Below are 12999 nucleotides of genomic sequence, written 5' to 3' on the forward strand. Positions count from 1 at the left end.
GTTTAAGTAAGGTAGACAAAGAAAAACTCTCCCATTGGTTACAAGGACTGAGGGACAGAATTTAGGCAAGGGATGCATCGGGGATGAGAGGAAAAACCTTATTATGCTGTGAGTGGTAATAACCTGGAACTTGCTGCTTATGAGTGTGGTGGAAGGGGAGATGAACAGTTATTTCAAAAGGAAATTGATTGGGCACTTGATGGAAATAAATCTAATCTGGAGTGTGGGAATGGGACTGGATTGCTTTACATTATTCAGCCATCGTGAACACGATGGGCATAATGGTCCCCTTTTGTGTTGTAATGATTGTGTGACTTTGCCAACCTCACTACAAAAATGATCCTACTGTTTATATGGAATCTTGCTGCATGAGAACATTACAGTGGCCACACTTCACTGGCTGTAATGCCTTTGGGATGACTTGGGATTGTAGGTAACATTGAAGTTAGGTGGGAAAGGAAACAACTTTCTTACAGGCACAAGTCTAACCAAAGTAAGGTTCCAACCTCAGGTCTTTATTTCCTTTTGTACTTTACGCACCAACCCACTGAAGAACAGCTTCTTCTCTGCTGCCATCAGACTTTTGAATGGACCTACCTTAAGTCTCTACACTCTAGCTATGACTGTAACATTATATTCTGCATCCTCTCCTTTCCTTCTCCCCTGTGTACTCTACGAATAGTATGTTTTGTCTGTATAACGTGCAAGAAACAATACTTTTCACTTTATCCTAATACATGTAACAATAATAAATCAAATCAATATTGGAAACAAACGAAAAAAATCAGCCTCATACTTCAATTTTGGAATAAACTGTGTCCACGGGTATGAAAATGATCGGGTATGAAAAGGAGGCGATGGCCTAGTGGCATTATTGCTATACTATTAATCCAGAAAATCAACTCATATTCTAGGGACCCAGGTTCAAATCCTGCCATAACAGATGGTGGAAATTCAATTCAATAAAAAAATCTGGAAATAAGAATCAACTGATGATGATGAAGAAATCATTGTCGATCGTTGAAAAAACCCATCTGGTTCACTAATGTCCTTTAGGGAAGGAAATCTGCAGTCCTTACCCGGTCTGACCTACATGTGACTCCACAGCCAGGTGGTTGACTCTCAACTGCCCTCTGAAAAAGGGCTACGAGGGATGGACAATAAACGCTGGCCAGCCAGTGACGCCCATGTTCCAGGAATGAATACAAAAAAGATCTGAGCAGCCTGAACTTTCACTTTCTAATTGATCAGAATATGCTGCTGATTTATTGAAGTCAGGCCCCGCCCCTCCGCCCTGGGAACTTCGGCTAATTTATGAATGGCGGCGGCGCGCCGCTTTCTCCTCTTGCTGATCGGCTAACCTCACTGTCAATCATTGCTCGCGACGTGGCGGTTGGCGCCTGCGTGTCGTGACGGGGCTCCCAGGCGGGCGGCTGGAAGCTGAGGCCTGAGCGTGGAGGAGCGAGGCGTCCGGCTTTGACTATGAGGTTCGCCCGTTTCTCACTGGGGAGCTTCCGTGGTGATCCGCAGCCCGATTCCCTTTCGTGCGTCGGCCGCGTCGTGTTCGCTGGAAGGGCGGCCGAGTGAAGATGGCGGACACGGGCCTGGCTCTGGCCCAGGAAGGCTGGTGAGTGGCGCTGGAGGGCGGCTGGAGAGGGAGGGGTGTCCAGTGACTCAGCCCGCAACGCTCGGAGGTCCCGCTGTCACAGCGTTAACATTAGAAACACCTCTGCCAGGTTGATTGCAGCTGGTCGCATTGGTACACTAGGCCTCGCCCCAAACGTGTTCATGTGGATTTTTATGCTCCCGCTGTGTCTTTTATGTTATCCATGCGTTAGATGACTAACTTAGTTTTATATCCAAGAGTGTTTGTTCTCTTTTTCTCCTCCTCACCCCCATCATCTTTATGAGCAGTTTTATGCCTGTGATCTTCACTTGCTCGGTTCTCGAGTTATAATGCTGCTGAATCCGGGCTGTACAATGTGATCCTAACTTGCATAAATGGTGACAGTGGGATTTCTGTTAAGCGGAAAGGTGAAGTGACTAATATTGGACGTGTAGCTGGCAAGCTGTCCCCTTTCAGAGTTGCAAAGTTTTGAGTTTAAGGACTTTAGATCCTTACTGTAAGATGTGTAGTGCTGCTCTTTGCTGTTAACTTAAATCAAGCACGGTTGAATCCTTTGACCACATTGTTATAGCTAAGACTGCCTATCTCCACCTCCATAGCATTGCCCAACCTTGCTCCATCTCACCTTATCGGCTGCTGAAACCCTCCTTCATGCCATTGTTACCTCTAGATTTAATTATTCCAGTGTATTCCTGGATAGCCTCTCTCTACTGTCTAAACTTGAGGTCATCCAAAACTCAGCTGCCCGTCTCCTGTACCAATTCTTGTGCTCCTATTATTCTGTGCTTTCTGCCTTACATTGGCTGCCAGTTAAGCAACATCCACTTCAAAATGTTCATCCTTGCTTTCTGGTCCTACTGCTGTATCGTTGGTGGCTGTCTCTTGTGTTATTGAGGCCCAGTCTCTGAAATGCCACCTCTATGTCTCTCCCTTTACTTCGTTTTCCTCCTTTAAACCAATCCTTAAAAATTAATTCTGGGGCAGCATGGTGGCACAATGGTTAGCACTGCTGCCTCACAGTGCCAAGGACCTGGGCTCAATTCCAGCCTTGGGTGACTGTGGAGTTTGCACATTCTGCCTGTATGGGTTTCCTCTGGGTGCTCTGGTTTCCTCCCACAGTCCAGAGGTGTGCAGGAATTTATTGACCATGCTAAATTTCTCCTTAGTGTCAGGGTGATTAGCAGGGTAAAAACATGGGGTTACGGGGTTAGGCCCTGAGTGGGATTGCTGTTGGTGCAGGCTCGATGGGCCATCTGGCCTCCTCCTGCACTATAGGGATTCTTACTGAATAACTCAAGTTGCTCTATGTCGTGCTTTGTTTTATGATACTCCTGTGAAAGGCCTTGGGAAGTTTCATTACACAAAGGTGCTAGAATAAGTTGTTGCTGTTTTGGCATAAGATGGACAGTGAAGATCCATGAAAGAGCAGGGAGTTCTTTATTTCCTGAGCTTTGAATTTCCCTCTTTAAATCTCTGCACTTCTTTCCTCCTGTTCAAACTTTGAGTTACCTGCTCTAATCCTTTGGTTTAGTGGGAACTTTTTATCATATTGGCTGTGTTATAAAGTGCTTTGGGATGTTTTGCTACATTATGCTGCATCTCCCTGATCTTTTTATTTTTGCCCTGGTGTGCAGTTCATTAAGAAGCTTTTGTATATGTTAGTTTACTTGATGACAATTGGAAATCAAAGGAATTCATTACACAAGAAGTCTGTGGTATTGCTTAGAGGTGTGACCAGGCACTAGTTTTTTCTTTGTTCCATTTTTAATCCTTTTGAAAATGTGTAAAACAGTAACATAATTCAAAAATACAATGTTTAGATCACCGACCTGTCAGGATCATTGTTTATTTCTCTTCTGCATCACAACCTATTTGTTTTAAGAAGTTGTCTGAGATGGGGAGATGGTTTTGTCTGGTTGATTCATGTATTTTTGGTTGCTATTTGCTGGTTTTGTTAGTATGCCAAAAAGACGAATACGAATTAGCTTTATATAGCATATTTACATAGTAAAATGTCCCAAGGTACTTAACAAGAGCAATAGCAGTAAAGACGTTTTAGACAAGGTAGGAGCTATTAAGACAGGTGACCAAAGCATGCTGAAAGTAGTAGGATGCTGAAACTAGTGCCTGGTCACACCTCTGAGAAGTTTCATATGCAGTGAATTATGTAATGATCATTGGAAATCAAGGTAAGTAAACATAGGTAAGAGCTTCTTAACAAACAGCAACAAATAACTCTTTTAAGTCTATTTGTCATGGGCCTGGTTAAGCTCAAAATGCATGCCGGAACAAAAATAACCAGATCTTCAAAGGGAAAAGTGAGACAGACATATTTCGGGAATTGATTCCACCAATAGATTAAAATCTGGGATGCTCAAAATGCCAGAATTGGAGTAGTGCATAGATGTTGAAGGCTTATCAGGAAAAGGTCACAGTGATAAGTAGAGGATTTGAAGACAAGAATGGGAATTTTAGAATTTTGACTTTGTCAAATGGAGCCAGTGAAGATTAGCAAACACAAAGGATAATGTGTGAATGAGTTTGGATGGGATGAAAGATTGGACAGCGGAGTTTTGGATGAACATCAGTTCTTGACAGCTGGAGATGTGAGGTAAACCAGAAAAGTGTTGGAATAATTGAGTCCCGAGGCAAGAATGACATAGCGACAAGTTTCAGCAGGAGATGTGCCAAGGCTGTGTCCGAGGTGGAAGTAGTTCAGTTATGTGGACAGAAAGTAAACTTGGGGTCAAACGCAACAGCAAGGTGGTGAGTGGTCTGGCTCAGCTTAAGACTTCTGTCAAGGGAGAAAGTAGTGTACAAACAATGGAGTTTGTGGCAGAGACTGAAAACAATGGTTTCAGTCTTCCCAGTATTTATTTTGTCGAAATTCCTGCTCATCCAATATTGGATGTTAGACAAGCAACGTTAAAATCGGTGACACTGGAGGGGACCATGGAACTGATGAAAGAGAGGTATACGTGAGGAACCCAAAGTGTTATCGGATGATATCACTGACAAGCAGCATATCAATAAGAGGGGAAAGGGACCAAGGATTAATCCTTGGGTGTTGCTGGAGATTACAGTGAGAGGTTGGAAGAGAAATTCTTGCACATGCACCTCAGGCTGGGATTGAAAAGAATGGAACCAAATTAGGGCAGTTCCATCCAGCTGGACAATGAAGAGGTATTGGGAAAAGTTTGTATGTTTGACTGTGTAAATAAGTTAAAAGGGATAGTTTAGCACATCGCGGAGGGTGACGTGCCTGATCAGAAATCTGTCTTGGAATACAGAAACTGATCCTAAGTGTGAAGGTGATGAGCAAAAATGGACTTGTTCATGACACTTGAGAAAGCAGATGCTGAAGGGGATGTCATTACAATAAATAAAATATTTAAGAGTACAGGTAAAACTGAACCCATATTATAAATGTAAGCTAAGAAAGTAACCTCTTAATGTAAGTTGGTTGAAAACAATTTAAAATGCAACATCAGCCAAATGTTACAACGCTGTGCTATACAGAATATTAATTTGTAATTTAATCAGCTATATATGTAGTCTTTTTTAAAAAGGAAAAATGCGCTTTTGCGAAACAAAGAACACAGATTTGAAGTCGCTGCTACTTTGCACACATTCCATTTTATGGAAATCCCAATGGAGAGTGTGGCACCCCTGGAGGTGCAAACAGCTCCTTCCTCTATCATCAAGATGAAGGATGGATTATTCAGGAGTTTATGGTTGTGACAATTTTAAAATAGTCACCTCAATTATGAAACAATGACTCGAGGGAAACTGTGCAAGACATGAGCTAGTCCTCTATTTGGAACATCCAATGGAAATGGAGATAGGTCGTGTGATATCACCTTTTTATGGATTCTAGAATTGGGATCCAAGCACAGAAGAGGGAGCTGGCATCTCCTTTGCTCCCTTACAGCATTTCATCTCAGTCAGCAACCTGTTTTGCTGAGAAAAGTGTATGCGTTCCTGCAACAAACAAACTCCATTAAAAAGCCATTGGATTTTCTACAAATGTTTCTCAGAGAAAAGGATCACAACCATGACTGTGAAGAATCAATACCTCTGGGTACAATAAGTGATTATTTATTGACTTTTTTAATTTGCACTTTTAACTTGACCAAATTTTGCTGACAGTCTGTGAAGATAATTTTATTTTGCATGTTTGAATGAATGTTTGCGACCATCAGTGTGAAGTAGGGCACATATATGTACATTTTTAACGTTTTGCTTGAGTGCGTTTTACTTCAATAAAACTAACTCCTTATGTGTTTAACTTAAGAATACCTGTGTGGTTTATTTCTTACAAGACTGCATACAGTCAGTGAAATTGAAACTAACATCAGTCCAAACTGCACGTATTAATGTTTTGCAATGATTTCAGTCATGCAAAAAGAATTTAAGTGTCTTCTTCGGGCTAATGACAAGCCTGAAGAAGACACTATGTGCAAAAGTGAGCATTGTATTCCATTTGTGTGAGCAAACCAGTCTGCTGCTTTGTCCCTAAAGGAGAAAGCAACTTTTTTGCTGCTGTATCTTTCCGGCACTGAGTGATTTTTGTTTCTTCTTGACGCAAAAGTCACACACCTGAATATCGTTATACCCTACGGCATGATAACCTGCAGTAAATATTGGATCGTAACTGCCAAATACTTAAGGAAGATATACCCAAATTGGAGTTGTCAACTTTGTTCACACAAAGGATTTTACGAAGTTGCAATTGATCTTGTGTACTTAGAAACATAGAAAAACTACAGCACAAAACAGGCCCTTCGGCCTCACAAGTTGTGCCGAACATATCCCTACCTTTTAGGCCTACCTATAACCCTCCATCCTATTAAGTCCCATGTACTCATCCAGGAGTCTCTTAAAAGACCCTATTGAGTTTGCCTCCATTACCACTGACGGCAGCCGATTCCACTCGCCCACCACCCTCTGTGTGAAACCCCCCCCCCAACATCTCCCACGTACCTACCCCCAGCACCTTAAACCTGTGTCCCCTCGTAGCAGCCATCCCCACCCTGGGAAAAAGCCTCTGAGTGTCCACCCGATCTATGCCCCCCCAACATCCTACACATCTCCACCAGGTCTCCCCTCATCCCACGTCCCTCCAAGGAGAAAAGACCGAGCTCCCTCAGCCTATCCTCATAAGGCATGCCACTCAATCCAGGCAACATCCCTGCAAATCTCCTCCGCACCCCCTCAATCCCTCCCACATCCCTCCCGCAATGAGGCGACCAAAACCGAGCACAGCACCCCAAGTGGGGTCCGACGAGGGTCCTATACAGCTGCATCACTATCCCCGGACTCCCAAACTCAATCCCTCGATTGATAAAGGCCAGCACACCACATGCCCTCCCAACCACCTCCTCCACCTGCGGGGCCGATTCCAGAGTCCCATGGACCCGGACCCCAAGGTCCCTCTGATCCTCCACAGTACCAAGAGTCCTTCCCCTTATATTGTACTCCTTCATCCCATTTGACCTACCAAAATGGACCACTACGCATCTATCTGGGTTGAAGTCCATCTGCCACTTCTCCGCCCAGCCCTGCATCCCATCCACGTCCTTCCGCAACTTCTGACATCTCTCCAGACTATCCACAACCCCACCAACCCCTGTGCCGTCGGCAAAACCCACCAACCCATCCCTCCACTTCCCCATCCAGGCCATCCACGAAAATGACAAACAGCAAGGGCCCCAGAACAGATCCCCGGGGCACACCACCGGCGACCGACCTCCATTTAGAAAAAGACCCATCCATACCCACTCTCTGCCTCCCTTGGGCAAGCCAGTTCTGATTCCACAGGGCAGCAGCCCCTTGGATCCCATGCCCTCTCACTTTTTCTAGAAGCCTTGCATGGGGGACCCCATCGAACGCCCCGCTAAAATCCACACAAACCACATCCACCGCTTCCCCCCCCCCCCCCCCCCCCCCCCCCCTCGTCAATGTGTTTAGTCAAAGGCTCATAACTTATTTTCTTGGAAAATTAATAAAATCCACAGGATTTATTACCAAAAACTAAAAGGAATCCAAACCACCATATAGTGGACATATTTGATTTGCTAATAAGTGTCTTGAGCATGAATTGCTGGCTGACAATTCTGCTTTGTTAGAGGTGGTATTTTTCTGCTGAAATGTTGACCTGATATCTGCCTTGTCAGATGGACGCAAATGTTTCATTGGCACTATTCGAAGATTCAGCAAAAACTTTGTCAGCTGTGTCTTGGCTAATATTTATCCCTTGCCCAACACCACTAAAACAGCCTATCTTAGGAACTCGTTGCTATTTTTGGAACCATGCTATTTGCAAATTGGCTGCCATGTCTCCCATGTCACAAAAGTGACGACAGTTCAAAAATACTTCATTAGTTGTAAAATGGTTTGGGATATCCTGCATTGTGAAATGCATATGTAAATGTACATTCTTTCCTTTTGACAAATGTGATGTGATATGTGCTGTGAAGTAGTGAACAATTCTTTATTAGACTGAATGAAAGAAACAGTGGAGACCTCCAGGGTTCAGTATTATGACTACTGGTCTTTGTGGATTTATGACTTAGGCAGTTAAATTCAGATGGTTCAATGCTTGGAAATGTTACCAACTACACGGAGGACTTAGATTGGTGAAATGCGCAGGCATATGCAATTGAATGTAGAGCAATATGCAGTGATGCATTTTGGATGGAAAAAATCAGGTCAGCAGTAGGAACGAGCGGTTTCAATTATATCATGCCAGAGAAAATTGGGAATCCCAAGTTCGAGAGCATAGGGGAGGAAAAATGTTGACCAGGTCAAATTGTTGAAATCTGACATGGTAGCAGTCCATTGTGCTCAAAGATTGCAACTCTCATTGGAAAGAGACCTTGATAACTAGTGTCCCAGATAAGCATTGGTTACTTAATGACAGTGCTCGTGGACTATTGTTTCCTTTTTTTTTGTAGTGTAACTTGCCTCTTCAGTCTTGATGTTGATATTGGAAGAGAATCGAGGGACTGCTGAAACGTTGGAGATGTAGTCTGTTATATGGAACAAATTCTCACTATTTATTGTACAGAAGTTGATCCCATTACATATTTTAAAGAACAAAGTTTCTTCCAGTGTTTCAAGTCAGGTCCAGGATGTGTAAGTTTTCAGCTGGTTGAAAATCAGCTGGCTGCTTCCCAAACGTTTGAGTGAAGAGTTTGCACCTGAGGAACGCTAGAGCATCAACATGTCGTGTCGACCAGTTTGCATCATATCTTCAGTCAGTGATGCTCACTGCATTTAATTAATTGTCAACTCATTTTGACCCCCTTGGTTTAACTTTGCTATTTGAGTTAGTTGTTTAAAAATTTAGTTTGGACAAAAACCCTTTGTGAAAAATTTAGTAGCGTTGAACTTTTGGAATGCACTTGATTGGAGCTGCACCAATTTCGCTTTGATTTTTACTTTTAGCTTGAAGGCAACCGTTTGTATATTTAAACAAGAGCAGCTACAGAAAAAATATCGGAATATGTATGTGTTGTCTGATCATGAGCCCCTGTTTGTCCCATGATGTTACTGTGATAAGTTTCCTGCAAAAATTCTGGTCCGTTTTCAATTTTGAGTATTGCACATATAATATATTATTCTTACTTGAACAATAGTTGGTAGGAAATATTTAACAGTTACAAGTCAAATGGACAACCAATTTGTTTTTAAATGTGCAAGTATGTTTTCAGATAATTGAAATATCCTGTGTTCCAAACTATATTAAGCTCTTCCGTTTATCTCTAATGCAAATTTAGCTCAGTGGTAGCCCCCTCACCTCTGAATAAGAAGCTTGACTTGAGCACGTGGGTTCAGATTTTGTGTGGGTCATGATGACAAAACTGTCAGAGTTTGCCATCACCCAAGGGGGAGGGGGGGTGGAGGGGAAAGAGACAGGAAAATCATATTTCACGATTTGAGTTTTTTGAGGATTGAACATGTAGAGTGGAGTATCATGTGGGAAATGTGAAGTTGTCCACTTTAGGAACAATAGGGAAGCAGAATATTATTTAAATGGAGAGAGTGCAGAATGCTGTGGTACAGAGGGACCTGGGTATCCTCATTTATGAATCACGCACTGTTGGAATGCAGATACAGCAAATGTTTAAGAAGGCAATGTTAACCTTTTCGAATATAAAAGTAGGGATGTCTTGCTACAGCTATACAGGACATTGTTGAGACTACCTAGACAACTGTGTACAGTTCTGGCTTTTATTTAAAGGGGGGGGGGGGGGGGGGCGGTGGGGGGAAGATACTTGCATTGGAGGCAGTTCAGGGAAGGTTCACAAAATTAATTTCTCAGGTGAGGGGTTTGTCTTGTGAGGAAAAGCTGTGCAAGTTGAGCCTGTACTTATTGAAGTTTAGAATAATGAAATGTGTTTTTATTAAAACAAAAGATTCTGAAGGGGCTTGACAGGGTAGATATTGAGGATGTTTTCCTTGGTATCGAAATCTAGGCTAGGAGGCACAGTTTCAATAAAAGGGTCTCCCATTTAAGGTGGAGATGAAGAGGAATTTCGTCTGAAGACTGTTAATCTTTGAAATTCTTTTCCTCAGAGCTGTGGAGGCTGGGTTCTTTAAATAGATTCAAGGCTGAGTCAAACAGATTTTTGATCAATAGTGGAGTTGAGGGTTATGGGGGGCATGGCATGAGTTTGAAGCAACAATCAGATTAGCCATCAATTTGTAGAATGACGAAGCTGGCCGAATGGACCAAAATGCCTACTCCTATTTCTTACATGTTATGTAATTTCACTTAAACTGGTAAAAATTTGGGAGTCAGAACATGCACTGAATAATAGGGATACCCAGAAGTTGCTCTCATTGATTCCATGTACCTCCTGAGGATGTATTGTTGAGGTTCTCCAGAGTGCAATCCCAAAGCAGTCAGTGAATTGATGTAAGCTTCCACTTTTATGCTGGTTAGTCCCGTGTTGAAAAAGTTACACCTTGTTGAATGTGATATACCCAGGCTTTAAATGTTATACTAACTTGATAATTACCATCAAAATGTGCTCACTGGCCTTGAAAGCTAATTTTATATTGTGAAATGTCAGATGTCAAATTTATCCATTATGATCAACATTTTATCAAGTTTACAATAATGTAAGTTTCATCTTAACCCAATCAGTCATTTTTAGTGATGCTTCATGTGCTACTTGATGGGTATTCCAGTCCAGTTAGTTTCATAATATTTCTTGTGGATGAAAATGGGAAATGTCCTTGGTGTGGAAAGCTAAGAAAATAACGAGGCTTGATGAAAATACTTTGTTGAAACACTGGCTATTTTGAAGGGAGTGATATTTGATTCTATTTGTCAAAGGTTGGAATGAGGTTGTGTGTAAGGGATATACTGAACTTCATTCATTGTGGAATAATAGACACTCTCAGTGAGTCAAGTGTGAGTGAAAGATTATGGATTGAGCTTATCTTGCAACAAAAGCTTGAGGAAAAAGAAATCTCTAAAATTTGAGTGAGTGGATGCAAGTCATCAATTGCTTGATTGACTAAAAAAGCATATACCAAGAAATTAGGGACTTGAGAGAAGTTTTGCAATGTAATGCTTTGTATAGAATACGGAGGGCTTTGATTAAATTTGTTTTAAAATTTTATACATATTAACCTTAATCTTTAGAGAATCCTGTTAATTGCTTGATTGTAGGCAGGAGTTATGCATTAACTGGGCATTCAGCTGAGTCCCCTGTAATTAGTTTAATCATAATGACACAAGAAGGCCATTTGGCCCATCATGTCTGCACTAGCTCTCCAAAGGAGTAGCCATTCCTCTGCCTTTTCTCCATACCCCTGCACATTGTTTCTCTTTAAGTAATCATCTAATGCTCTCTTGAATGCCTTGGTTGATCCTGCCACCATCACATGTCCATGATGTGGAGATGCTGGCGTTGGACTGTGGTAGGCACAGTAAGAAGTCTCATAACACCAGGTTCAAGTCCAACAGGTTTATTTGGTAGTACGAGCTTTCGGAGCGCTGCCCCTTCATCAGGTGAGTGGAAGATTGGGTTCACAAACAGGGCATAAACAGACACAGACTCAATTTACAAGATAATGCTTGGAATGCGAGTCTTAACAGGTAATCAAGTCTCCACAGGCACAGACAATGCGAGTGGGGAGAGGGTTAAGTACAAGTTAAAGAGGTGTGAATTGTCTCAAGCCAGGACAGTTACTGAGATTTTGCAAGCCCAGGCAAGTCGTGAGGGTTACAGATAGTGTGACATGAACCCTAGATCCCAGTTGAGGCCGTCCTCATGTGTGCGGAACTTGGCTATCAGTTTCTGCTCGGTGATTCTGCGTTGTCGTGTGTCTTAAGGCCGCCTTGGAGAATGTTTACCCAAAGATCAGAGGCTGAAGGCCCTTGACTGCTGAAGTGTTCCCCAACAGGAAGGGAACACTCCTGCCTGATGATTGTCGAGCAGTGTCCATTCATTCGTTGCCGTAGAGTCTGCATGGTCTCGCCAATATACCATGCCTCAGGACATCCGTTCCTGCAGCGTATCAGGTAGACAACATTGGCCGAGTCACAAGAGTATGTACCGTGTACCTTGTGGATGGTGTTCTCACGTGAGATGATGGCATCCATGTTGATGATCCGGCATGTCGTGCAGAGATTGCTGTGGCAGGGTTGTGTGGTGTTGTGGACACTGTTCTCCTGAAGGCTGGATCATTTTCTTCTGGACAATGGTCTGTTTGAGGTTGCGCGGTTGTTTGAAGGCAAGTAGTTAGGGTGTGAGAATGGCCTTGGCGAGATGTTCGTCTTCATCGATGACATGTTGAAGGCTTCGGAAAAGATGTCGTAGCTTCTCCGCTCAGGGAAGTACTGGACGATGAAGGGTACTCTGTTCGCCGTGTCCCGTGTTTGTCTCCTGAGGAGGCCTGTGCGGTTTTTCGCTGTGGCGTGTTGGAACTGTCAATCGATGAGTTGAGTGCCATATCCTGTTCTTATGAGGGCATCTTTCAGCGTCTGTAGATATCTATTGCGATCCTCCTCATCTGAGCAGATCCTGTGTATACAGAGGGCTTGTCTGTAGGGGATGGCTTCTTTAACGTGTTTAGGGGAAAACACGTTAAAGAAGCCATATCCTACGGACAAGCCCTCTCTTTAACCCTCTCTCCACTCGCATTGTCTGCACCTGTAGAGACTTGATTACCTGTTAAGACTCGCATTTCAACCATTATCTTGTAAATTGAGTCTGTGTCTATATATGCCCTGTTTGTGAACCCAATCCTCCACTCACCTGATGAAGGGGCAGCGTTCCGAAAGCTCGTGCTACCAAATAAACCTGTTGGACTTTAACCTGATGTTGTGAGACTTCTTACGATCACGTGTCCAG

General features: G+C 42.9%; 1 protein-coding gene across 5 annotated transcripts in view; it reads left to right on the forward strand.

The window, feature by feature from the left end:
- The first annotated feature begins 1291 nt into the window (after positions 1 to 1291).
- The window catches only part of tdrd3 (tudor domain containing 3), a 109218-nt gene continuing 97510 nt past the window's right edge, over positions 1292 to 12999 (forward strand). For all 5 annotated transcript variants that reach the window (XR_013498867.1, XM_078221696.1, XM_078221697.1 and 2 more), the window contains exon 1: positions 1292 to 1627. Coding sequence is in view for 4 of the 5 variants with exons in the window: in XM_078221696.1 (XP_078077822.1) it covers positions 1590 to 1627 (38 nt within the window). In the remaining variant the exon portion in view is untranslated. The remainder of the gene's footprint in view (positions 1628 to 12999) is intronic.

Source organism: Mustelus asterias, chromosome 10, assembly GCF_964213995.1.
Source record: "Mustelus asterias chromosome 10, sMusAst1.hap1.1, whole genome shotgun sequence".
In the NCBI taxonomy this organism is placed as follows: domain Eukaryota; kingdom Metazoa; phylum Chordata; class Chondrichthyes; order Carcharhiniformes; family Triakidae; genus Mustelus; species Mustelus asterias.